Here is a 27,046-nt window from a genome sequence, read left to right as displayed (position 1 = left end):
TATGACAAGCAACATGGTGAAGGGGAAGCACCAGCAGGCAGCAGATGGCAGCCAGACCCTCTCCCAAGGGAAGAGGACATACGTCTCACAGTACTTAGTAAGAGCATTTCTCCAGGGTAATTCATAACCAACATTAGAAAACATCACAGGTGCCATTTTAGAATACTTAAAATAATAAACACATATCAAATACATTTTGACCATTTTACATAATGAGCCCTCCACAACGTCTTCAAGTTTCCTTGGGAACATTCCCCACTCCATCCCCAAAGCCTGAGTACTTTTCCTCTGCAATGATCAGTAACAGAGACTATTAGGGAATATGAAAAGAGTATTTTGATGGTATTATTTCATTTATGGGGGAAAGAAGAGCAACAACATCTGTCTACTTCTGGTTTCTCAGCATTTACAAACATAATAACCCAAACCGGTTACCTCTTCTCCAGGATAAATGCTGTGCCTGATTCCTGTGCGTCTCGCTTTCGCGCTGCATTTGCAGAGTGGTCCATCATTCATCTGTCAGAAACACAATGTAATTCGCTTTTATTGGAGGGAAAAATCCACACCATTCGCGATGATATGTCAGAAACTGTGTGGGTTTTCATGTCATGAGCACTGAAGCTCTGAAGAGGCTGTCACGGTTAGGAGATTAAACGGATGTTCCAAAACCAATAAAGCTGCAAACTGTCTATACTGTCTGATAAAGGGAAACCATATGACAACGCTGCATTCCCAAGTTACTTGTGCAGCCAAGCAGAAAATATCAATGTCAGCACACTGTTTGCCCCCATCTTCTCCTACCACTTCCAGTACATTTTTTTCTCCTATTTCTTATTTTAGAAAAAATAACTCTCTCACAAAAGCAAATTTTATATCCTGGAGGAACACACAAAATGCTCTGAAGGTGATTCACACATTAAATGTTTTGAAAAGAGGAACTGAAAGTTATCTTGGAAGCAGACAGAAGAAAATGCCTACTAGAATTAGAAAAATGTTCTACATCAGTCAGGTTAGACTTGTATATTTTTTCACCTCAACTCACTTCCATGCCACAAACTCCACCTACATGACTTGATAAAGGAACAACTCTTTAATACCTCTTGGCTAGAAAGATGAGTACTGAGCATGGGATGACAAACATGGCTCAGGAACCTTTATTCTAGATAAGAGAACAACATAAACAAAACGCGCTTAGTAATTTGAAAGAAAAAAATCACTGTAAATGGAGGTAACACTGGGGCTTCAAAGAGACAAAAAGTGAAGGGCTGGACTAAAAAAGAAGATGGCCATTCCACAAGGTCACCAGCATGCATGAGAAAAAACAGGAAGGCAGACAGCCCACGATGTTCTAGGCCATGAGACCCATCTAAATGAAACAGATCATTTATGTGAGAGAAAAGTCCACAGAACTGAGTTCAAAATCAGAAAGGCCTACAAGACTGTTTTATGAGTTTATCCAGCATAAATGGTAATATTAAATCAACAATAAAACCAGAGCTTAGATGGGGAGATGGAGAAAGTGGAGTTACATTTCTCTTTGTATTAATTAAAAAATACAGGCTAGACTGAATGCAGTGGTGTTTACAACTAATTGATCATAACCAGTTACAGATTCCTTCTCCACTCCCACTGCTTCACTTGACTAATCCTAAAAAAAGAAAAAGAAAAAATACACACATGTACACACACACACACACACACACACACACACACCCCTTTAAAGTTCTTGAGATTTATAACTCATTGTGCCCAATTAAAATATAAATGAAAATATTTCAATAAAATTTTGAAAAAAAAAGTAAAAAGCTATATCTTTAGCCTCACGGGAAATCTAAAGCTCCAGGTGGTACAGCCGAGGAACATTACTATCTAAAAGAAATATTATGTTAAGATATTATCTAAAGTAACAGCTGGCAAATAAGAGATATAACAGGATTTCATCAAAAGTTACAACACTCCTAATTCTGGTGATAACTTGCTGTGATGAAAAATGTGGAAAAATCACTTAGTGCTCACTGATCTCCAAGGAATCAGACAGGCATGCTACATGCTTGCCTTCTACCATGGTCTGGGCTCTACGTGATCAGCCCTTTACAAGGCTCAGCTTTGCAGAAGACACAAAACCAAATAAAGTAAACTGAATAGCAAGACCATATAGAAGGTGCTGATGACTCTCAAAGTAAGAGGAATCCACGGAAGTCAGAGTAGAGACTTCTTGCTAGACAGGAGAACAACAGTCAATTAAACAGCCAATTAAAAAGACATATGGAGAAAGAGTTTCTTTTAGAGGAGGACAAAAAGACTCTAAAATTCAACTGATAGTTGTGTGGTTCTGTGAATACACTAAAAAAACTGAATCATAAATTTTATCATATGTGAATTATAACTCAATAAGGCCATTTAAAAAAGAAAACCATATATGTGATCAATATATAAAAATAAGTTTTAAAGTTCATCAGCAATTTTGTAAACATTTCTGCTCAATCCCGAGAGCAAAAGGCAACACAAAGTACATTTTTGCCAAACATTCTAACGATATTAATTCTATCAAGAAAAAAAATATAGATAGCTGCCATCTAACATAAACAGAAGAAAAGCATTGTAATTGGTATAAAATGGTATGAATTTATTCATAAAATACAAATTTTAAATTATTTATAGATATGTTTTACTATACTAACTTTACACGCATTAAAGATACTATTTTTGGCCGGGCTCGGTGGCTCAGCCTGTAATCCCAGCACTTTAGAAGACCAAAGCTAGTGGATTGCCTGAGGTCACAGGTTCGAGACCCACCCAGGCAACTTGGTGAGACCTCGTCTCTACAATAAATCAAAAATTAGCTGGGCATGCTAGCACATGCCTGTAGTTCCAGCTACTTGAAAGGCTGAGGCAGAAGTATGCTTGGAGCCCAGCAGGTTGAGGCTGTAGTAGCCAGGAGTGTGCCACTGCACTCCAGCCGGGGTGACAGAGTGAGACTCCAACTCAAAAAAAAAAAAAAGATACTATTTTTGTATGCATTGTGTATTTGTAAGATACAAATTTTTTATAAAGATACTATTTTTATTATGAATTATTTCAAAATAAAACAGTAATTAAAAATAAAAATGGTTATGTCCAGCTATTATGTCATTAGCACAAACATGCTTAACAAGGAAGAGAACTTACAAGGACTTGCTACAGTTACCAACTGAAAAAAAAACAAAGTTATATAGGATGTGCTTTACTGTTTTGCAACAAGATACCTTACTTGGAGATCTACTCTTAAAAAGACCTACAAGTTCTGTCTCCCTCATCCTACCATTTGTCTCCTTCCATCTACTGCAAGTTTAATGAGGCAGCAACCTTACCCATCTCCCCAACACAGAATTCACAAACATTGTCAAATATGATTCAAGGAACAGCTGCTCTGGTGCTTATGCTCTGGAGCTGAACCTGGAAGCTGGAGGGGGTGAAACAGCTCTGAAGAAGGATACAACCCTGAGGGTAAAATTCAGTTTTGATACCAGCCAACATGCATCTTCTGAGCCCAGTGCCATAATTGTAATGTGTGAGTTTACAACGTGCACAACAAGGGCATATAAACACACATACCTGGCCTGGGTCATTGTACCAAAGTTCATCATGAAGTCGGTCAGGGTGGGCCTTTTTGCGTTTGATTTCTGCAATGACATCAAAAACTTCAGAGTCCGAGCTGCTGGAACAGGTGCTGTCCTCATCGGATTCACACTCTGATTCACTGGAACTTTCTAGTAGGGGATGGGGAGAAAAGGCAGAAATTAAAGAAATTAACAAAATGGTTTTTGTGGAGACACCCAATGACCTAAACCTCTAAATGTAAGGAAAGGAATTTATTCTTCCAGCAAGTACTTGAGGGTCTACTCTGCACCAAACACTGCTAAGCAGCACCATGGAAAACACCACCACCCACAAGTCCAAGTCACTATTTAGTTGGGGAAACAAGGAAAACAAAGATCTTTACAGAGAATGTAAGACATAATGAACGATGCAAGATAATATGTGACTGTGGAGAGATCCTCAAAAGAGTGAGTTCACCATGATCCAAAAAGATCAGTGATAATTTTACAGAAGGGCCATGCATAACTCAGGCACTGCAATAGAATGGGAATAGGTTGATGAAGAGAAGCAAAGAAGGAACAAAGAGGAAGTGCTACAGGCAAAAGCATGGAACTTGAGTGGACTGGCTGGAACATGGAACCCAAAGAAAAGACTGGGAGATAAGGGACTGGAAGTGCTATGAATGCCAAACCAAAGGCTGGGAATGCAAGACTGAAGACTTTACATCATTTTCTCTTAATAGTAGCAAGACTTTATTCCCTAAAAGTGACTGAATAAAAACATATGAAATTATGTATCTGAAATAAGCCAGTCACAAAAAGCAAACACTGCATAATGCCACATATGGGGGGACTCAAAAAAACTGGAATTATCTTTTGGAGAGCAGGTCCTTTGTAGTACACTCGCAATTTGTTCCTCCAGATCAAATGGTCAACCAAAGTTTTTATCTGGAAGTTTTGAGAAGGTTACATTACAATTTGCAGAAGAAATGTCCAGAGTTGTGGCAAACAGGTGACTGGTTCTTCTAGCATGACATGTAGCTGCCTACACTGCGCTGAATGTTCAGCAGTTTTCAACCAAAAAACAGCATAACTCCCTTGCCTCGCCCTCCCTAGTCACCTGATCTCACCCCTAGTGACTTTTCTTTTTGTTTCCCCGGTGAAAAAAGTTCTCAAAAGGAAAGGTTTTGCTGATGTGAAAGAGGTGAAACAAAAAAACAGCAGTAGCACTAAAAGGCATCAAAATCAATGAGCTCAAAAACTGTTTTGAGCAGTAGAAAACATATTTCAAAAGGTGTATTGCATCAAATGGAGACTACTTGAAAGGTGACTTAAGTTTAAACGTGTAAGAATACACAATTGTTTATAAATAGATTCCAGGGTTTTTGGGGTCCCCCTTCATATATCATATACCTGAGGCAGTCAAATTCATAGAAATGGAAAGAATGGTGGCAGCCACTAGGGGGAAGGGAGACTGGGAAGTTACTGCTTACTGGATACAGAATTTCAGCTTTACAAGATGAAAGGCACACTGGAGATTGCAAACAATGTGAAAGTACGTAACACTACTGAACTACACACTTTAAAATGGTAAATTTTATGTTATGTGTATTTTACCACCATTTTTTAAAAGTTAGATTAATCCTACAAGAGGTTAATATAGTAGCAGCATAATAAAATCCAACACTTAAGAGCTTGTTTACTTGTACTGCATGACAGAGACGCTACTGCCATCCCTATTTTACATATGGGAAAACTGAGGCAGAGAGATGGAATCACTTGCCCAAGGTCATTTGTCAAGAATTTGAACCTAAGCCATTGGGCTCTCAAGTCACCACTTTTACCCACTATGGATCCTGTCTCTTAGCATGTGAGAGACATCATAAAGGTAAGCAGACAAGAGCTAGAAAAAACACACAGGTAAATACACACTGAATTCTCATCTGTGTGTGGCATTCTGTCAGGAACTAAAGAAACAAAGTGGTAAAAAGTAGTTTCCATCCTCAAAAGATCTCACCATCTACTTGGAACCTCAGAGGAGAAAAGCACACTGAATTCTCATTTGTGTGTGGCATTCTGTCAGGAACTTAAGACACAGAGTGGTAAAAAGTGATTTCCATCCTCAAAATATCTCACCATCTACTTGGAACCTCAGAACATACACGAAAAAAAAAAAAAAAAAAAGCCCACAATATGAAATAGTTATGGAAACTGTGAGTAGAGAGAAACCTTCAAACATAGTTGGGTTATTCTCATTGTATCCTCCTGAAACCATGTGCACCTGGCGAAGGGGAGAGCCAAGGATGCAGGCTGCCTGCCTATCATCAAGAGCATGGGCACAGGCTCCTGCTTTTGAAGGGATGCTGGACTATGGTCCCCTCTGACTATATAACTATATAACAAAGGACACATATATTAGCATGCCTTGCAAATGAGACCTCTGACTTATTCTGCTGAATGAAACTAAGAAAAAATAAAATAAAAAAAGACGGCAGCTGGGTGAGGTGGCTCAAGCCTGTAATCCCAGCACTTTGGGAGGCCAAGGTAAGACAACTACCTGAGCTCAGGGTTTCGAGACTAGCCTGGGCAACTTGGCGAGACCTCGTCTCTACAATAAATCAAAAAATAAGCCGGGTGTAGTAGCATGCACATAAAGTTCCAGCTACTTGGAAGGCTGAGGCAAAAGGATCGTCTGAGCCCAGCAGGTCGAGGCTGTGGTGGCTGTGAACATGCCACTGCACTCCAGCCTAGGCAACAGAGTGAGACTACAACTAAAAAAAGGAAAGAAGTTCCACTGCTATGTGTTTTGCTGACCATAATTAAGAAAAATAGAATGAAAAAGAATAAAGTTAAACATGGGACTTAAGAATATGTCCCAAATGTCCAAGATTAAGCCATAATAAAAGAGCAAGGGTCTTGGTCTGGAAACTCTGACTCACCTAAATCTTCATCTAGCTTGGTCTTCGGAGGTTCCCATGGAGGCCGGGCAGCTTTGGCCTTTTCTTGCCTGTTCCCCAACTCCTCCTCAAACTTGTCATATAAGTCACGGAGCCTACTTGTTCCAACCACTGTAGAATCTCCCTTTTAAAAATAAATGATCAATATTAGAAGCTATATCAATAATGATCACACCAAAGATTCATAAGACCTCACAAGTAATCAAAGAGTTTTAACAGCAAGATGCCATTTCTCAACCCTCATTTAAACAAACATTTAAAAACAAAATGCCCAATGTTGGCAATAATTCTCTGAATCAAACACACACTTATAGCTGACAGATTCCAGGGTAAACACACTTTGCTAACATTCGGAAATATTAGAACTATGTATCCATGCCCTTTTGATATGACATTTTTTTTAAAAACCATGACCCTCAGAAAAATTCTGACAAGTGACATTAGCACCATCCTAGGGAATGTACACTTCCTACCAAAAATCACTGACAGCTTATCTTTACAGCAATCCAATGAACAAGAAGAAATATCCTATATACCCTCAATCTCCCTCTCACACCCCTCCCCCACAAACATGAGAACAAACACAAATATGCTCACACGCTTTCTCTCTCACACACACAAACACAGACCACAGACACAGGGATGCTGTAATGCATTTCTAAGGAAGTTCTCCACTTCCCTCACTCTCCCGCCAGGTTGAAAATCACTTTAAATGTCCACACTCTTTGACTCAGTAGCCTCAAAATGTAAAAATCAGACCTTACAAATGTAAAAATAAAATTAAAGTAAATCATAAAACCCATAAGAGGGGATCATTGCTTTTCTTCATTCCCCACCTCACTGCTGAGCCTGATGACACTGGGATAGCTCTGACATTCTCACCACTTTCTCTACCACAGACCACAAAACTCAGAGGCAAATGTCAGTCTTTGGTGTTTATCAATCTTTCTTCTACACTGGAGTTTAACATACCCATAACAATAAGAAAAAAAAGCTCTGCCTGAATAAACTCTCTAAATTTTAATGACTTTATCATTGTTGTTTTAAGAATAATAACATCCATCACAGTCATTCTTCCCTTCTTCCTTGCTAACAGAGTCATGATACCATCAGATTTGGGTAGAAAACACCTGATTTCAGGGAAGGCGCTCTGAGCCTCCAGTCCCTCTCAAAAATGTCCATGTCCAAATCCCCAGATATTAAATATGCTGTCACGTTTCAAGGATCAGAGATGCAGCAGAAGAAAAGGAAAGAGATGTTCAAAGCATGAGAAGGACCTGATGACCATGACTGGCTTTGAAGATGGAGAAAGAGGTCCATACGTGGCCACTTAAAAGCTAAGGATATCCCTCAGCTGAAAACCAGTAAGGAAACAAGTACCTCTGTCCTACAGTCACAATCTGAACAAGGAAGAAAACAGATTTTTTTTCTGCAGAGTCTCCAGAAAAAAAGCACAGACCTACTGACACCTTGACTTAGCTGGCGAGACCCAAGTTGGACTTCTGACCTCCAAGAGCTGAGAGATGTTAAGTATGTTGTTTTAAGCCATGCAGTTTGTGGAACTTCATTTAGGCAGTGATGAAAAACATATCCCTGGGGTAAGCTTGTGACACAGTTCTGGGAAAAGGAGATGGAAGGGGAGCTTGGGCGAAGTGCCAGAGGAATGCCCCAGCCAACATGCCCTCAGCGTCCTGCATGTATGGATGTCCTATGGTGTGTAAGAATGTGAGGCCTGTGAGAGCTGCATCATCCTGTACCTGTGGAGAATGCTCAAGAAGACCTGCAGATGCCCGATTATAAGAAAAAATGCACCCAGCTCATGTAGATCTCACTTACTCAGATATCATTACTTCCAGCAGCATTCCTAACTGACAGAATACCTCCTTGCCAGGGATGTTTTGAGCATTAATTAATATGAGAAGCATGGAGTAAAGTTCCAGCACCACGAAAGTGTTCAATATGTGAGCTTTCCCTTCTCTGTGTCACTTAAAAGTGCTCTAATTTATCTAGTACAATTATCCCACCACTATGAGATGCTGCAGCATCACATGCAATCACCCCAGCAGCAGGTGCATTAGGAGTGCTCTCTATAGACACAAGGGCTCCACTTCCACAAAACTACCAGACAACACACACAGGAAATGTCACACAGTTGGTGATCTTTTGGTCAAGAATATACTTCAAGGAGACAAACAAATTCTTCCTTATTTCCCATTTTATGAGAAGCATACATATATACACATACACACACCACAAACTGCATAAACTAGTTACACGGGAGAGGTGCATGAGTGTCATAAAAAAAAGTAAATAGAGGATAGTTCAATTAACCTAATGAACACTCTTGGCCTTTGGCAAACAGCTTTGTCTATAGCAGTGATTCTCAACTGGGGGTGATTTTTTTCCCCCAGGGGACAGTTGGCAATATTTGAAGACATTTTTAGTTATCATAACTGGGAAGGGGAGCGAGTGGTATCTAACAGGTAGAGCCCAGAGATACTGCTGAACACCCTACAATGCACAGTGCAGGAGAAAAAGAATTATCTGGCCCACAAGGCCATCAGTGCCAAAGTAGAGGAACTCTGGTCTCCAGCTTCTCTCCTGATTTTGACCTACCACCTGATCCATGGGGTCACTGGAGTAGTAATTTTCTGAATGAGTACATCGAATCCACACAGGCTTAAGAAGTTCTTCTTCTTCCTCCTCATTTTTGTCAGGCAACGTCTCCTCAGGCTCTTTTTCCTTGATTGAGGTATAGTTCTTCTCTTTACCAGAGCTCTGGTTGTCACTCCATCTGTCTTTTTCTTCCTCCCAACGAGCTCTCTTCTTCTCCCTACTTGGGGAACGACTTCAGAAGGAGGAAAGGAGGTTAATTACTTAAAATACCCTTCCATCATAAAAACTATTCTATCTTACCTATTTGGTACATTTTTTACCTAAAATACAAATACTATGCCAAGCTACCATATTTACTTCTGTTAGGTCAGTGATTCCCAAATACCAGTCTGGTGGCATCAGAATCACCTGAAGTTTACTTGTTTAAAAATACAAATTCCCAGGCCCCACCCCAGATCTACTTACTGATTCACAATCTCCGGGGGTGGGACCCAAGAATCTGTATTTTTAATAATCTCTCCAGGTAATTCTGGTGTACATCCAGTAGTTTCAGGAACCGATAAACCGTAACTCCTGGAAGAAAAAGATATCTGGGAAATGTTTGGGAAACTCCACATATGGACAATTTCAGCAGTGAGAATACTTGTTTTGAATCCTCCACATGTTGCTCTGCCAGGACAAAAAAAAAAAAAAATTCACAAAGCATGGTCCATTTGGCCATAAACTTAGCCTAAGAACTATGATCCAAGAGCAAGCCAGTTACATCATCCCTAACCATCTTTTTAAGTCCAGGCTTGGGTATCACTACTTAGAAAACCATTTTGCCCGATTCTGATTCCCACAAACACTAATATTAACTCAGTTAATAAAGAAGGATGAGAAAAGAACTGTCTCCTTGAATTCCTGGAGCTTGAAATCTGCAGTCATCCTGTGCATGATGTACTTGAGGGGAAAAACCTATAGGGTTGGTTTTAATTTCACCCTTAGAAATTTAGGTAGAACATACAGACCTTGAGAACCCAGTTAAAGAAAACTACTGCTTCATTAAACCCACTGGTAGCCTCCACAACTCCACTAGCAAAGCTACTCCTATCCAAAAGAGTCTACATCCAGATCAAAGGAACAAATAAACTATTTTTATTAACTCTCCCATTAACTTCTAATTTTACAACATGAAAAGTCTGTGTGTGTAGGTGTATGTAGGTATATATACTGGTAGTGAGGGAGGGACTGGAAAGATTACACATACTGATTATTTATTTAACTTCTAAATATTAAAATATGCACGATTAGTTTTGTTGCTGGGGAAAAAAGTTAATGTCAAAGTAAAATGCGCATGTTCATTGTAGAAAATAATAAAGTATAAACACAGACAAAAATAAAATAAAAAGCATCCATAACACCACTCAGAAATAACCATACACTTTACAAATGTTTTAAAACATATATCTGAGGGCAACCTCCTCAGGTCCCCTCCCACTGTGGAAGCTTTTCTGTCCTCTCAATAAATCCTGCTTTCTCACTTAAAAAATAAAATAAAATAAAAAATAAAACATATATGAATATATATGTAAATACATGTTTTAGCAACAACAAAAACAGGAATTTGATAGCCTGCCCTTCTCATTCAATAGTAAATCAGGAATCATCTTTCTATTTCAAGACTTCACCTGAAGTATTTTAATAGGTGCATATTATTATTTTATAGGTATATACCATAATTTAACAAACCCAACTACAGCCATTTAGGTTGTTAACATCTATTTGTTTCCACCATAAACAATGCTATCATGAACACATTTGTGTTCTTTGCACACTTGTCAGATTATTTCCCAAAATGTGTGTACTTTTTTTTTTAAAGGATTCTCTCTCAGATTGGTAGTACTAGTTTAGACTACCAGCAAAACCCTGTGTGAGCTTCCATTTCCACACATCCTATCACCATGGTTGTCTTCAATCTTTGCCATCTTGACAAAGTACTTCACTTACCTTTAATACACAGTATTTTACCAATACTGAAATGAATACATTTCATGTTCACATTCTGGTCATATGCTATGCCAATATTTTAAAAATTAGGATTATGGTCTTTTTAAAATGTATTGAAAATTTTTACTAAGATAATTGTCCTGTCATATGTACAGTAACTATTTCTAGATTTTTTGTTTTTAATTCTATTTATTTGCTTATTGATACACATATAACTTTTACAAAGACAAATCTAGAGTTTTGGGGTTTTTTTTTTTTTTTTGAGTCGGAATCTCACTCTCACCCAGGCTGGAGTGCATGGCTAACACAGCCTCAACCTGCTGGGCTCAGGCAATCCTTCCACCTCAGCCTCCCAAGTAGCTGGGACTACACATGCATACCACCATGCCTGACTAATGTTTTTATTTATTGTAGAGATGAGGTTTCGCCATGTTGCCAAGGCTGGTCTCAAACTCCTGGATTCAGGCGAACCTCTCGCCTCAGCCTCCCAAAGTGCTGAGATTACAGGCGTGAGACATTGTGCCTGGCCCGAGATTTTTTTTTATATATGCTTCCTACCTTAGTGTTTAGCTTGGAAATATTTTCCCATTCCAAGTTTAAATAAATATTTTATATTTTCTTCAGATATTTCTAACACTAATTTTAAAATTCTCTCTTTCCATGATGTAAGGCAGAAATCTAATCTCAGTTTTTTCCTCCAAATTGCTCACCAATTGCCAGTTTCTCCTCTGATCTAGAAAAAAGCAACTTTATTATTTATAAGATTTAACTTTATATATTACTATTAGCCACAAATTTTATGTATATCTGACTGTTAATCAATAGTTATTTCACTGACCTATTTATACCCATGTCAAATTTTTAAATTATTATATATTTCCAGAGCACTGATACTACTAAAGTAGGTCTCCTTATATTATTTTCCTCATTATCCTAACTTCTATTGCAAAAAAAAAATTAAAGAATCATTATGAAATTCTAAAGCCAGTACTTCAACTCAAGTTACATTAGAATTATAGTCATGTGTTGCTTAAAGATGACAGGGATATGTTCTAAGAAATGTGTCCTTAGCTGCTTTTGTCACTGAGTGAATATAAAAGTGTACATACACAGACCTGGATGGTATAGTCCACTAAATATCTGGGCCTTATAGCCTGTTCCTCCTAGGGTACAAATCTGTACAACATGTTACTGTACTGAATATTCAAGGCAACTGTAAAACAATGGCAAGTACATGTGTATACAGACATATCCAAACATAGAAAAGGTACAGTAAAAATAAGGTATTATAATCCTATAAGACCACAATCATACATGTGGTCTACGGTTGACCAAAATATCATGTGGTACATAACTATTTTGAAGAAAACAAGTATTTTTATAACTTGGTCTTTCACTATGAGAATATGGAATGCTCTCCATTCATTATATCACCTTCTTTGTTGTAAGTTACATTTTACAGTTTTCTTCTTATTGGTCCTACATATTTAAGTGTATTACAAGATATTTAATTTTAATTAATTTAATTTCTTGTTAAATTTTAATTTACTTTTTTTCACAGTACATTTTCTAACAAGGTACTCCTAGTATTTTTAAAAGGGTATTAAAATACCATCAGCTAATAACGGCAACTCTTAGCTCCTAGTGGTTCCATTTTGTTTTTGGTGCTTACTATGAGCCTGACACTCTGCTAAGTACTTTTTTTTTGACATCCTCACATTTAATCTTTGTAAGAACTCTCAAAGGCAGATATTAACATTCCGTACAAAGGAAGAAACAGCCTTAGAAATTAGTCACCTATTATCATAAACCTTGGAAGTGGTAGTAAAATGCTAATATGATTGACACAGACATTTTGATATGTTCTTTAAACAGTCCACCAAATATTTATTATTGTCAAAAAACACAGACAAAAGACATTCTCACCCCACCCGCTCTAAGCAGCTGTCCTGAATGACATGAGAGATGGTCAGGATTGTTGTGAATATCAATCAGTATTCATCTTTAAAAACACTTTGAGAAGAGCATTTCAAAAGAGGAATAAAAACATCTTTTTTTAGGTGACTCAAGCACACCAAAACCCAAACTTCAAATTATTTCTTACCAATATGCTACATTGCAAACTGTGGCAAGTTCTCCCTCTTTACAATATTTCCATCACTAATTTTCACTTTCTCATCTACTCCATTAGTTAGAGCTCACAGAACCCACGTCTGCCTGCTCCGCAAGCTACCAAGCATTAGAGAAGAAACCACTGGACCAAGAAAATTTCCAGCATTTATACATTAAAAATCACCCACCTGAAATAGGTCCTCAATAATGTTCACCAACACAATACGCTGTCTTTTCTCCTACCTCTGCTCATCCTCCTCCCCAGGACCCTGTCTCACCTTTCCTAATCAATTTCATCTAAATCCACAGCATTCAGGTATTTCCAGCTGGGATCTCTTTTCTGAACTTTACACGTGTATATTAAATTAACTACTACACAATTCCATTTGACTGTCTCAGATTCTTAAAATTCACATGCCCCAAACTGAATTCACCTTCCTGCCTCCTAGTGTCTTGTATCCTCAATAGGGAACACAGATCCCAAGGTGATCGGTCGACTCTTCTTCCCTCGCCCCTAATACATCTGATCAGTTAGCAAGTCCTACTGACTCTATCTCATTTACTTCTACATTTCCCCATTACCACTGTCATTGCCCTGGCCCAATCCTCTCTCATGTGGATTACTTATAAAAGCCTTCAAAACTGATTTCTCAGCCTCCAGGTTTGACAACCTCTACAGTGCAACGTTCACACATATTTGTCTGTCTTCCCCTACCAGGCGCCTTCCCCAAGGCACTCCTAAGCATACTTCAGGTATCAGGAAAATACCCATTTCTCTAGGACTACCCTAGACTGGGTTTTTCACTGCTGTGTTTCCAGAGCAACATGTAATTGTCCTATCAAAAACACTTACAGTACTTAAAAATATACTTTTTCTCGTAAAGTTGTTAATGACTATATCACCCATACCGAGTAGAATGCCTGGGACACAAAAAAATCATGCTTTTAATTATCATGTTGATTAAGTTATAATGATGTTCGATAACAATAGATAGCAAAAAGGACCTCCTAGTCTTTTGTCTAACTTGTGTGGGAAGGCCTCCAGGTTTCAACACTAAATTTGGCTCTTTTGAGACAGCATTAATCATGCTCATGATGAGACAGCACTCTTCATGATGTGAATGAAATCTGCTAATATTCCCAATTTACTAATGTAAACTCATAAATGGATGCTGGTTTTATTTTAAATACCTAATTGGCAGATACTGAGATAATCCTACAGATTTTGACACAAAGAATTACAGATTTTCTTACACTAACCTATCTATCCATGCAATCTTGGACTTGGTTATTTTAACACACTACTGAAAATAACTTGCTAGCATCCTCATTAGTATTTTTATATCCATATTTGTAAGAGAGATTGCCATGCAATTCTCTTTTCCTTGGTTAGGTTTGCCATCTGGTTTTCCTGCTACCCAAGCATGAGCTAAGCTCTCCTTCTAACTTCTTTAGTGCTCTATAACAGTTTAAAACTTTTTTGGAGGAGGTACAAACCAAGCTTTATAATTTTTCCATAGGTACTGGCCCATTAAAGTTTTCTGCTTCTTGTTTGAAATTTATAATTCTTGTTTTCCTAGAAATCAACCCATCACATTCAAGTTTTTAATTTTTTAAATAAAATATCTGCCCTTATACTGTTTTATAATTTTTAAATCTACTTCAGTACGGTAAAAATATACTTTCTCAAATCTACTGTTGTTTTTCTTTTATTGATTCGCCACCTTTTTAAATTGCATGATCTTTCAAAGAACCAAGTCTTGCATTTATTTACAAAGGTTATATTGCTATAGTTCAGCTCAATGTCGTTAATTTATTTTTAAATCCTTTTTACTGCTTTTTAAATACTCTACCAATTTCTAAAGCCAAGTACTCAGATAATAATTATATATATAGTTAACATTTATTTGGCATGTACTTTAGGCCCCATTCTGACATGTATTATCTTAGTGACCCCTTGCCACTCAATAAGGTTCATATAACTGTCCTTATTTGACAGAAGAAGACATGGATGACTCTCTCCAATATCAAAGTTGGGAGAGCAAATAATCAACCCCAAATCTGTCAGACTCTAAAATGTTATTCTTAATTATCATAATATAAGACCACACAAATTTACTTCTGGATATATAACTGGCTACACACTTTAAGTTTTGGGTTGTACCAATCTCAATGTCATTTTTCTAAAGAAAATATGACAGTAGTTTTGCTCTTTTTTCCTGAAACAAGTAAATTTAAGAGCAAGTAAATTTAAGAATTTCCAAGATTTTAAAATATAACTTGAATTAATATATAGTTTTATAGCACTGTGGTCAGAAAAGTGGTCTGTATAATTCCTAATTTTTAGAAGTTTATCAAGATTTTCCTGGTGCATAGGCAATACATCTTCAAAGTAAAGGCTTTCAAATTACAGGCTGCTTTAGCTTTTCACAAGTCATGCTGGACAGACTCTGAGGCTATTATGAAGACTTGGCTGATACTCTGCACAAGAACAATATCTGAAATCAAGGAGATAATCCTATGACTTCTTTCAGTGTCAACTCCTTGCTTACCTTCCAGATCTCTTATACTCTTTTTTGTAGGACCTTTCCAGAGATGGTGATCTTCGGTTGTCCCGATGCCTGTGTCTCTCCCGTTCTCGCTCTCTTAAAGGAATTAATACACAGAGCTGTTTTCAACAGAAAGACTCAAAAACACCATCTCTTTTCACTGAATTCATCTTCTAAATAAATGGACCATATCTAAGAATTTTTCAGGTACTACTCACTAGAGGACATTTTTATGCCTCCTTAATTTATTAGAGGATAAAGGAGCCTTCACTTTACAGAAGTTAACTAACTTGGACAATTTGTGCAGTTTTCTCTAAAGAAAGAAGTCACACGTGATGCTGAGCAATAATGAAAATTTCATAATCTTCTCTCAAAACCTTCCAGTCAGCCAATCCTCGAATATTTAACCTAGAGGGAAAACTTTAAAGGACTCTGCATCTTATTGATTTCTAGAAAACTCTCAATCTCACCCATCAAATAAATGCAAATTATAAAGCTTTTGTAGTAAACATTAGGACAAGGAAAGAGGGCTTAATTCTCAAGGGTTATAGGCCAGAGTTGTAGTTCTAGCTATCACCAACCGTCATGAGGCCATGACTGAGTCACTTCAACACTATTTTTGATCTGGAAAAAACTCTAAATGAAGACACTGGGCTTGCCTGATGTAAAAAACAGGAGGGATTTTTAAAAGGTTCCAATGTAAAACTAGAATTTAATAATAATAACAGCAGCTTCTGAGCCTATTTAACAATGATGATCTGGAACATACTCAACTCTGGTGTGTTTGAATCAGAACTACAAAACTAAGGAAAGTAACTACTCTCTTAGAATGGAAAACAAAAATACTATATGAACCTAAATCCAGCAAGAAGACTATAAAAATGTCTAAACTCAAAAATATCCCCCAGCCTATGACCAAATAGAAGACATGTTGATATACTAAAATCAAAACTTACAAAATTAAGAGATCAATGAGTGCTTAGATATTAACACAGAAATTATTTTTCCACTTAAAGAGTACCCTGTTCTCAAGAAAGGCTCCCCTGAACAATGCTTTTGACACACACACAATCCTGAGGTATATACCGGCTGTCTAAAATAAAACAGCCAGAGCTTAGGATTCTACATTCTTCATCGGATACATATCTAAAATCACAGTTTACATTTAGGCAATAAACCTCAATTACCATATAGAAATTAGTGAATGGTGTCACATGTCAAAGATACATGTAATTAATTAGTAATGGCATGACTGTTAAAAAGGATTGCCTATATTTCCAAATAAAAACTCTTAATTAGAGGTTATTTCTAATTTTTGCTTGTTTTTTAACAACTAGCCAATAAAATTTTGCATTTAAGAATAACACTTCAGCTAGGCTTGGTGGCTCAGCCTGTAATCCCAGCACTTTGGAAGGCCGAGGCAAGTAGATTCCCTGAGCCTGTGGGTTCTGGACTAGCCCAGGCAACTTGGCGAGACTTCATCTCTACATAAATAAAAAAATTAGCCAGGCGTGGTAGCGCGTGCCTGTAGTTTCAGCTACTTTGAAGGCTGAGGCAGAAGGATCACCGGAGCCCAGTGGGTCAGCGCTGGGGTGGCCGTGAGTGTGCAACAGAGTGAGACTCCAACTCAAAAATAAAATAAAATAACACTTTTAGCTAGGCACAGTGGCTAATGCCTGTAATCCCAGCACTTTGGGATGCTGGCAGGAGGATCACTTGAGGCCAGGAGTTTGAGACCATCCTGGGCAACAAAGCAAGACCTTGACCTTGTCTCTCTACAAAAATTAGAAAAATTAGCCAGGGCATGGGGGAACATGCCTGTAGTCCCAGACACTTGGGAGGCTAAAGCAGGAAGATCACTTGAGCCTAGGAATTTAATGCTGTAGTGAGCTGTGATCATGCCAGTGTACTACAGCCTGGGTGACAGTGAAACTTTTTCTCAAAAAAACAAAAAAGAAAAAGAAACAATAACACTTCTGATAATTATTGCTACCTCTGAGTGGGTAGGAATTGAAAAGATCAACTTGGATATAAGTCACATTAGTAACACTATAAAACAAACCCATTTAAAGCAAGAAAAATGAAATTTGTGTTACTTTTCCCAAGATTTTTCCTTATTTGCAAATTTTAAGATAATCTTTAGGTACATTACATCAGGCCTCCAATGGCTACACACTTACTGTCACCAGGGCAGCCATGGGAATTGTGTGGTAGTGCTACTCAGCTTGGCAAAGCCCACTGCAAGCCTCCATACCACACTGCAACATCTGCCTGGTGCTATTTTTTTTCTCATTTCCTAGAGTAACCTTGATCTTTCATGATAACAAATATACATAATCTGCTTCTTCACAAACATTTTCTAAAAATACTTCACCCTAAAACGATCTTGCAATTGCTATTCAACCACATTTCTCCTCCTTGAAGGAAGAGAAAAAGAGGGAAGGTGGAATTTATAAAAGGACAAATTCACTGACCCCAGGAGCAGGGGAGAGCAACCAGAGGACAGACCACAGAATTTGCATGAACACAATTTCAATATACGAATTTATGAAGTTTCTGTTTTCCCCAACGTACTTCTAGTAGTTATATTAGGACTTCATGTGCCACATGTCTGTTTCACAGAAGCATTCCATATATAAGACAGATAACTAACACTCTGTCTAATACCACAAAGGAGGTCAATTATAATAAGGCTGTGACACTAAGGCAGCTCCAGGGCAAATGCCCCAAGCATGTTATAAAACAATCCAATAACAATAGATACCATTTTAGAAAAATATAAAGCCTCATCATAAAGGAGTGTGGTCTAGCATAAAGCAGATTAGAGGTCATTCTTGTGGCACTTGATTTTACTGAGATGCTCTGTTAGAGAACATCTGAGTTTCTTCAAATAAATACCTAACTCAAAAGTTTAAACCTCAGTGGAAGAATTTGGGATTTACAGCCGATTCTAACAACTCCTCTAAAAATGAAGCATCATTAGAGCATCTCAAAATGAAGGAAAGAAAAACAAAACCTAGAATGTTTGCAGCAAAATGTTTTCCCAGAAACAAGATTATTAGAAATCACTTTAAGTATGAAGAAAACAATTTACAAACTCTTTTCTGTTTGGGATTTTTGCTATAATATTGTAAAATAAATTATCACAGGCCTCTCTCTGCCAACTAGTCAATCACTAAATAATTAAGGACAATATTGACCAGAATTAGTCTGTGTCGAAAAGATTTTTGGAAGGCTACCAACTCTCACTCAGCTTTGGCCCACCAGACATCAGTCATCTCTACAGGAAACATTCCTTTCCACCTTTCACCTGGCCATCAGAGAGAGGCAAGCATGCATTTTCCTTCCAAACCTTCTGAGCACTAGTCACCCTCTTCAGGGCAGAGAATGAACACTATCACCTACTAGCAAAATGCTCTGACAGAATCAAATCAATGGATCCATGAGAAAAGCATAGAAACCGATATGTGAACTGGTTCTGGAAATCAACTGTGGAGCAACAGCAGGAGCCAAGACTAGCTCCCAACAAACCCATGGAGTGAAGTGATCTGGTCTGAGAGCTCAAACACTTTTAGCATAGACATTCCACAGACAATGAAGGTAAGCACACTACAGGGGAAAGAGAAATGAAATGCCATTATCAGCTTGACAACTGAAGAACTTAACTCTTCATTGACAGAGAGTTCACTAAAGACACAAATAAATATTAGTACCACCGTTATCTTTTATTTTTTCATATAAACCAATGTATTTTGGCCTTTGGGGATTACAGACTCATGCCCACTACTTTGAGAATCTGAAGTAAGCTTTCTCATAGAAAATCATGCACATCCATAAAACTGTATATATAACTTCAGAGAATTCGATTTAGATCCCAGTTTTAAGAATGCCTCCTCGAAACTCTATTTCTCTTATATTTACAGATATTTGATCTTTAGAAAAAAAGAAATGTAATCTACGATGGAATAATATTTTTTAAATACAACCTTCTTTAGAATGAATATGTTTCAATGCAACAAATCAGTTTAAAAACTATTTTGAAAACTATAACTTGGATGATGTGTAATTCATCTTATTTCATTTTATAAAGAAACAAAGAAGGTAACAATATAAAATAAACTTCCACTTATCCTAAAAATCAGAAAGTTCTGTTAACTGGTTATTGGATTTTTGATTGGTAACATATGCCGATCACCAATTCCAAAATAACTCAAATGCTGTAACTTAATATGATGATTACATCACACTGAACATAATTCAATCTATGACAACACAAAAAATAAGAAAAGAGCTTTCATGTCATAGGACCATCATTAAAATGTCAACTGTATTATATAGTGTAAAAGGCTTATAGTCACTGAACTGAATCTACGTTGATAATTTTGGAATGCTTTTCAAAAGCGATTTTTGTCTGACATCACTTATTTACTTGTCAGTTGTCTCTTCATCTTGAAGAGTCCAGAACATGCTTTCTTTCCTTTTATAAATCAAAATGCACTACTAGACCCTCTTTGTTGTCATAGTGGAAACTGTGCTGCGCCTCTACAGTTTATTAAAGTCCACATATCCAGCTTACCTGCTTCGCTCGTAGCTGCGGTGGCGGGATGGCGTTCTCCCACGTTCGTAATCGGATCTGTAGCGGCTGTCCTGTCTTCTCCTGTCAGGACTGCGGCCTCTCTCCCGCCGATCCAGGGATCGGTGCCTCTCGCCTCGTCCATGACTATGATCTCGATGCCTGTGGTCGTCGTAGTGTTTGAGCCTTTCTGGGGACCTTCTCTCACTGGGGGCCTTTGGAAGCGGGTATGGCGGGAGATGCCTAAAGTGAGGACTACTGCCGTTATTAGCACTGGGCAGAAAAGAACTGGGGTTGTTCTGGAAACTATTAAAATTGGGAGGTGGGAAGTTGTGGTGCGAATATCCCGGAGGGTACTGATAATTGACCTGCTGTGGCATGACTGGAGGAGGTGGGGGATGAGGCATGGAAGGAGGGGGCATCATGAAGGGGAAAGTGCCTTGTCCAGGAGGTGCTCCAGGGACTGGGGGGTTATTAGGACAGGGCATGGGTGGTGGCATGGGAGGAAAACAGGGAGGAACTGGGAAGGGGTGCCTCATCTGGTGGTTGGGGAAAGGGGGCCTGATTGGACAAGGGGGAAGAGGACCTTGTGCTGATGGAGGCATGGGTGGAGGGAAGGGTACAAAGTCTGGTCGTGGAGGCAGAAAATTGGGGGCTGGAGAGTTCGAGAAAGTGGTGGAAGGGGCACTTGGAGGTTCATATTGATATTGCACAGGAGGCTGCTGAGGGTGAAGTAGTCTCAGATTTTGGGGTCTGAAGGCTGGTGCAGAGGGTCTGGCTCCATGTCCTCCTCGTCCTCGAGGACACCCTCGTCCTGGATGGAACGACATTCTATGACTTTGTTGGAGAAAAGAAAAACGAACAAGTTAAAAAAACACCCATCACTATGTAAATGGGGTTTCAGAAATGCCTGACCATCCTGATGAGCAACTAACAGACCTTTTAGGCTGCGGGCCCTTAGTCCATCCATTTAATACTGGGTTCCTGCCAATATCTGAAACTCTTCAAGGCCAATAAAGTCCTCGTTCCCGGTCTTGGCCACTCAACCCACCGCCATGGTCAGTCCTAGGACCTGGTCATTCCTTAAAGCTGTTCCACGTCCAAAGTGACAAATTCGACATCCCATTGTTTAACCATGTGCTATCATGTCCTTGCTCAAGTTCTCCTCCAATTCTGACCTCACTATGTGAGGTCCACACAAATCTGGACCAGCATCTTCTTTTATTCCCCTTCCTCCCTATTCAGTGTAGACTCCATTGCCCAGCCTCTCAATGACTCACTTCTAACTACTCTAAAGTCCTTTGGCCCTCTCTACTTCAGTCACAAGAACCTGGCAAAACCTCAACCTTAGAAGGACCCTACAATTTGTTTTCGGGAGGCTCACCAGAAAAATACCCAGTTGATGCCCATATAAATTCACGGTCACCAGGTTGTCAAACCATTCCCCTGGCATGCTTCCACAACCGTCTTACTTTCAAACTATTCACCATAACTACTGAAAAACCTTCCACATCTTTCCCCATACTCTATTCCCTCATCACAGCCTACAAATAACTCATCTCCTACCAGCAGAAACATGAAATCCATCAAAAGAGAACTTCCTCAACTTGTTCTGCAATTTCTACAAACCTATCAGCATCCAACTCCATCCTCTCCCATTTCCCCCTCCCTGACAACATCTAGCCCACACAAGTGCTCTGAATCCTATCCCCAAATGTGTATTTCGGATTACCACCCTCCTTGTATAATCTTCCACCTCTCCCTGCTATCAGACCCTTCAGGTCGGCATTTGAAAGTGCTCAAGTCTACTCCAACATAAAGTACTTTCCTTGGCCTCCAGGTACCCCTTGACTTTGAACCTTAACTCTCATCCCCTTTGCAGTCAATGACCTGAAAAAGTAGCTGTGGACTGAATGTGTCCCTCTCAAAATCTATATGTTGAATCCCTAATTCCCAGTATGATATTATATGGAAATGGGGCTTCTGGGAAGTCATTAGGGTTAGGTTAGGTCATGAGGGTGGGTTCGCATGGTGGGATTAGTATCTTCATTTTTAAAAGGTAGAGAAAAAAAGACTCCCCCCTCTGTTTTGTCAGGTGAGAATACAGTAAGAAGGCAGGAAGAAAGCATACACCAAAAACTCATGACCATGCTGGCACACTGATCTCAGACTTTTAGCCTCCAGAACTGTGAGAAATAGATGTCTGTCATTTAAGCTACCCAGTCCATGGCATTTTGTTATGGCAGCACAAGCCGATTAAGATGAAGGTATATACACTTCCAACTCACTCTAATTTAACTTCCGCTTCCATCACCACACCAGGGAGTGAAATGAAGTGCCTACTTAATTTTGAAAATCAATGGTTATTTCCAATCATCTTACTTGATCTCTGTTCAACATTCAGTCCAGTGCCCACCACTTCCCCCTCATGGATGCTTTCCTTGGCTTCCTGAAGCAACACCCTCACTGTGTCCTTCCTACTCCTCTGATTGTTCCTCTGCAGTCTCCTATGCCAGCTCCTTCTTTGCTAGGAGCCTTTGACTATTTGGTATTCCTGAGGGGTCCAGCCTGGGCATTCTGCTGGCTCTCTCTTCCAAAGTGACCCTACCCACTTTAACTGCTTCAGTCACCACCCATCTGTCAATAACTCCCAAAGTTACATCTCTAACCACCAACTTCTAAACTTCAGACCCACACTATCAACTGCCAACTCAACCTCCCTCCTTGAGTGCCTGACTCGCAAATTCAATATAACATTTCCTAAAAAGAATTAATGATCACCTCCAAGACAAACACTTGTTTCCTTAGCATCTCAATAAGTGACGTCATTAATGAGCACCAAGACATATACTAGGGAATCACCTGACAGCTTTTCCTCCTTTATTCACCCCTTAACTAAAAATTTATTTTTAAATTCCTATTATTGGCCGGGCTCGGTGGCTCAGCCTGTAATCCCAGCACTTTGAGAGGCCGAGGCAAGTGGATTGCCTGAGCCCACGCATTCGAGACCAGCCTGGGCAAGACCTCATCTCTACAATAGATAAAAAATTAGCGGCGTGGTAGTGAGTGCCTGTAGTTCTGGCTACTTGGAAGGTTGAGATGGAAGGATTGCTGGAGCCCAGCAGGTCGATGTTGGGGTAGTCATGAGCATGCCACTGCACTCTACCCTGAGGGACAGAGGGAGACTCGAACTCAAAAAAAAAAAACCAAAAAACAATTCCTATTATTTGTCAACCATACCTTAATAAAAAATATAAAAAATAAGAATTCCTATTGTTTCTGCTTCATACTTTCTGAATTCATCTGAGATTTCACACCACCACCTCTTGCATGGCTACTACAATAACATCCTTGCTGGCCTCTCTATAACCACTGTCCCTGACCCCAGGGCTTCATTAGGTTCCTTGTTTTCACACACTCTGTGCTGCTTCTTGGCAGGTTCTATGATAACTACAACTCACCAACTAATTACCTAATGTCACCTTTAATGTCGACCTGTGCCTCAGAACTGCAAGAACTATCAGGGCAAGGCTCAGGGACACTTTTAACTATTCTGGTCTGTGTTCCTAGCCCTGTGCATAGCCTTCTGTTGTGCAGTGCCCACTGCTGAAAGAATGAGTACATTCTCCCTGTCCCCATGTGTGTAAATCCTACCCACCCTCTATTGCCCAGCACCAGTGTGTGAGCCTGTCTTGTCTTCCCAAACTACTGCCATTCCCATCATGTCACTCACCATGTATTGCCTTGCATTATAGTGTGCTGTCTAGGTACGTCACATCTTCCACAGAGAATGTGAGCTCTAAAAGACAGAAAGAATAAACACACAAAAGCATATTTCCCAAACTGCTAGTGCTATAAAATATTTCAGTAATTATCTTTTTTTGGGAGGAGGGTGGATTCTCACTCTGTCACCCAGGCTGGAGTGCAATAGCACACTCGCAGCCACCACAGCCTCAACGTGCTGGGCTCAAGCAATCCTTCTGTCTCAGCCTTCCAGGTAAGCTGGAACTACAGGCATGTGCCACCATGCCCAGCTAATTTTTTTGGTTTATTATAGAGACGAGGTCTTGCCAAATTGCCCAGGCTGGTCTTGAACCCGTGGGCTCTGTCAGTTCTTATGTCTCTGTCTTCCAAAGTGCTAGGTTTACAGCCGTGAGTCGCCTCACCTGGCCTGGCTGTAATTATCTTAACAATGAGTTTGTACTCTCCAATACACTTAACTTACTAACAAAATTAAGAGTATGTTGAACTGCATTAAAGTTTCCAACTAAATTTTAAGATGTTCTTACTCTTTGTCTTGCTGACTGAAAACTATCAGTAGCTAAAAAGACTGAAAACAGGCAACCCCTTCAGGTCCCCTCCCACTGTTGGAGCTTTTCTGTCCTCTCAATAAATCCTGCTTTCCCACTTTCTGACTGTCTGTGTCCCTCATAGAAAAAAAGAAAAAGACTGAAAACATGGGCATAGCCCATCTCTAATCTACTAAAAGTTTGTGTGTGTGGAGGGGAGATCATTTCCCTGCTCCATACACTTCTTCAGTGTAAAAATATGTAAGCATAGATCAAACACAAAAAACACAGTGAGACCAGCATTCAAATTCAAACATAACCATCATCTTGTTAATAATTATGATTCTTGATTTTCATTCTCAGCTCTTCCCATTGAAAGACCCTGTAAACATGAATAATTTTCCAAATACTTGAACTTCAGCAGGATGTTTTTAAAAAAACTCAGATAAATATTGAGTACAAAAAGGTTTAACATAGAAACATCTTTCTGAAGTCTTTCTAACTAAAAACAGACTTTCAAATGGCTCATGAAAATAATTTTTCAGAGTAAATAACAACCACCGTGCTTAATAAATAACGAGCATTAAATAATATCTGATTAATTATTATTACCCAGTCCCATGCCCTTATGATAAACCTGGGGCCAAGAGAGCTGATCCCACCACCACTGGCTACTCACCACCAACAGTCAAGTTTAGGACCCTAGAATCTGGACTCAATGTCTCCTTCCATTCTTGTTCCTCATTACCTTCCCCACAAATCTCCCATTACCCTAGATTTTTCCAGGTGACTAACATGCCAAATACTATCACTCAGCTTGTTCTTTGCTCCAGTTCTCTCTTAAAATCTTCTATCCTATGAATTTGCCCAGTTAATTTCTACCCAACTACCAATTTCAAATGCCACCTCCTCTGTGAAGCTGTTCCTGATTCCCTTTAAAAAGTAATCCCATTTCCTCTAAACTTAGTCCTATACTTACTTTTTGCAGCACTTACCAGAGATTGCCTCGTATCACAGTCATGAGTGCACATGTCTAACTTCTCCACTAGATTATTACCTCCTCGATGACAAGGTTTGATTCACAGTCATTTCTGTATCCTTCACAGCCCCTGGCAGAGCATCCTGCACACAGTAGGTGGTCAATAAATGCTTACTGTCTCATCAAATGTTTCTATGTTGCCACTGTACATTTTCCTTCCATGTAGACCCACAGCAGATTTGCATTATCAAAACTACAGGGAAAGCAGACCTTTTACTGAGTCGTGCAACATTTATGAGCCCACACATATGAAGCACTGTCACAGGCCCTGTGGGATGAGTAAGACACCCAGCCTGCAGAATTCAAGAAACTCAAAACGCTGCAATAAACACAAGAAAAGAGGTATGTTCGGGGCGTAAGGAAACACAACGGAAAGTGAACTTAGAGGTAGGCAACAACCATGGTCATTAACACTCTTGTACAGTGTGTAACATTTGAACATTCACTACCAGGGCCTCATGGATGGTTTCTATAGCCAGAAAAATCTAAAAATACTGACCATGAAATTAAAGGCATAGTCAGGTTGTGTTGTGAATGCAAACTTTAATTCAAAAGTCAAGGAATTCACTGCAACTGGAAAAGCAACTTTTTCTGCGTCTGCCTACTTCTAGGTTGCCGTTTGGAAGCAGAGGCACCGAGGGTTTTGAACAGTGAACACGTCCAGGAACGTCAGTCAGCGTAAAAAGAGTTGCTAAGTGTGACTACATTTGTATTGTATTCTTCACCCAGGTGAACCTGCAGGCCAGTCACCTGCATCTGGCAGATCCGTAATCGCCGATGTACCTGTTTGCATCTCCCGCCAGACAGCGAGCCCAGCTAGGCAGGCGCGGGGCTCCCGGTCTCGCTCCCTCTGAGACCCAGGCCTGCACTACAGCGCGCGCTCCACGAATGAATGAAAGGTTCCTTTTCTCACTTCTATTAATTTGCGGGATTCGGGCCTAGGGTCGCTCTGTCGCCCTTAGCTGCAGATCTGAAGAGGGGCTGCCCGACCCCAACTCCCGGGCGCCTTTCGCCCCAGCCCTGGTTTCAATCCCGACGCTCGGAAACACTTCCCTCTTCCAACACCCGCCAGGTGCCCCTTTTACCTGCAAAAGCCTCTCGGGCCGCGAGGTCGCCGTCTGAGCAAAGCCAGGTTAGGACAGCAGCCTCCAAGACAGTGGCGCCGCCCGCGCCTCCGGAACAGGAAACCGAGAGAATTAAAAAGCAAACCTGAGAAAGCTGGGCCAAGGGAGGGAAAACTCTTATGCTCGCCGCAGGACCTCGTGCGAGATGATTGGCGCGTCAGGTGAGCGATGGACGTCTAAGCCAATCGTATACGGCAGATCCTCCGACGCCCTCCCCCCG

At 39.6% G+C, this 27,046-nt stretch overlaps 1 protein-coding gene across 1 annotated transcript; it reads right to left on the bottom strand.

Moving 5' to 3' along the window:
* Positions 1-435: 435 nt before the first annotated feature.
* DROSHA (drosha ribonuclease III) lies at positions 436-26,986 on the bottom strand (the record flags this gene model as incomplete). The annotated part of the gene is made up of 10 exons (XM_021711557.1): positions 26,912-26,986; positions 25,659-25,785; positions 24,108-24,173; positions 20,378-21,211; positions 15,805-15,897; positions 9,617-9,724; positions 9,152-9,383; positions 6,518-6,659; positions 3,595-3,749; positions 436-516 (listed from the first exon to the last, which is right to left on the bottom strand). Coding segments are annotated over exons 3-10 (1,662 nt in total), but the record flags the coding sequence as incomplete, so codon positions are not given.
* Between the last annotated feature and the right edge of the window lie 60 nt (positions 26,987-27,046).

Source organism: Carlito syrichta, unplaced genomic scaffold, assembly GCF_000164805.1.
Source record: "Carlito syrichta isolate Samal-C Ts95f unplaced genomic scaffold, Tarsius_syrichta-2.0.1 Scaffold302363, whole genome shotgun sequence".
In the NCBI taxonomy this organism is placed as follows: Eukaryota; Metazoa; Chordata; class Mammalia; order Primates; family Tarsiidae; genus Carlito; species Carlito syrichta.
This window is presented reverse-complemented; position numbering and strand designations above follow the sequence as displayed.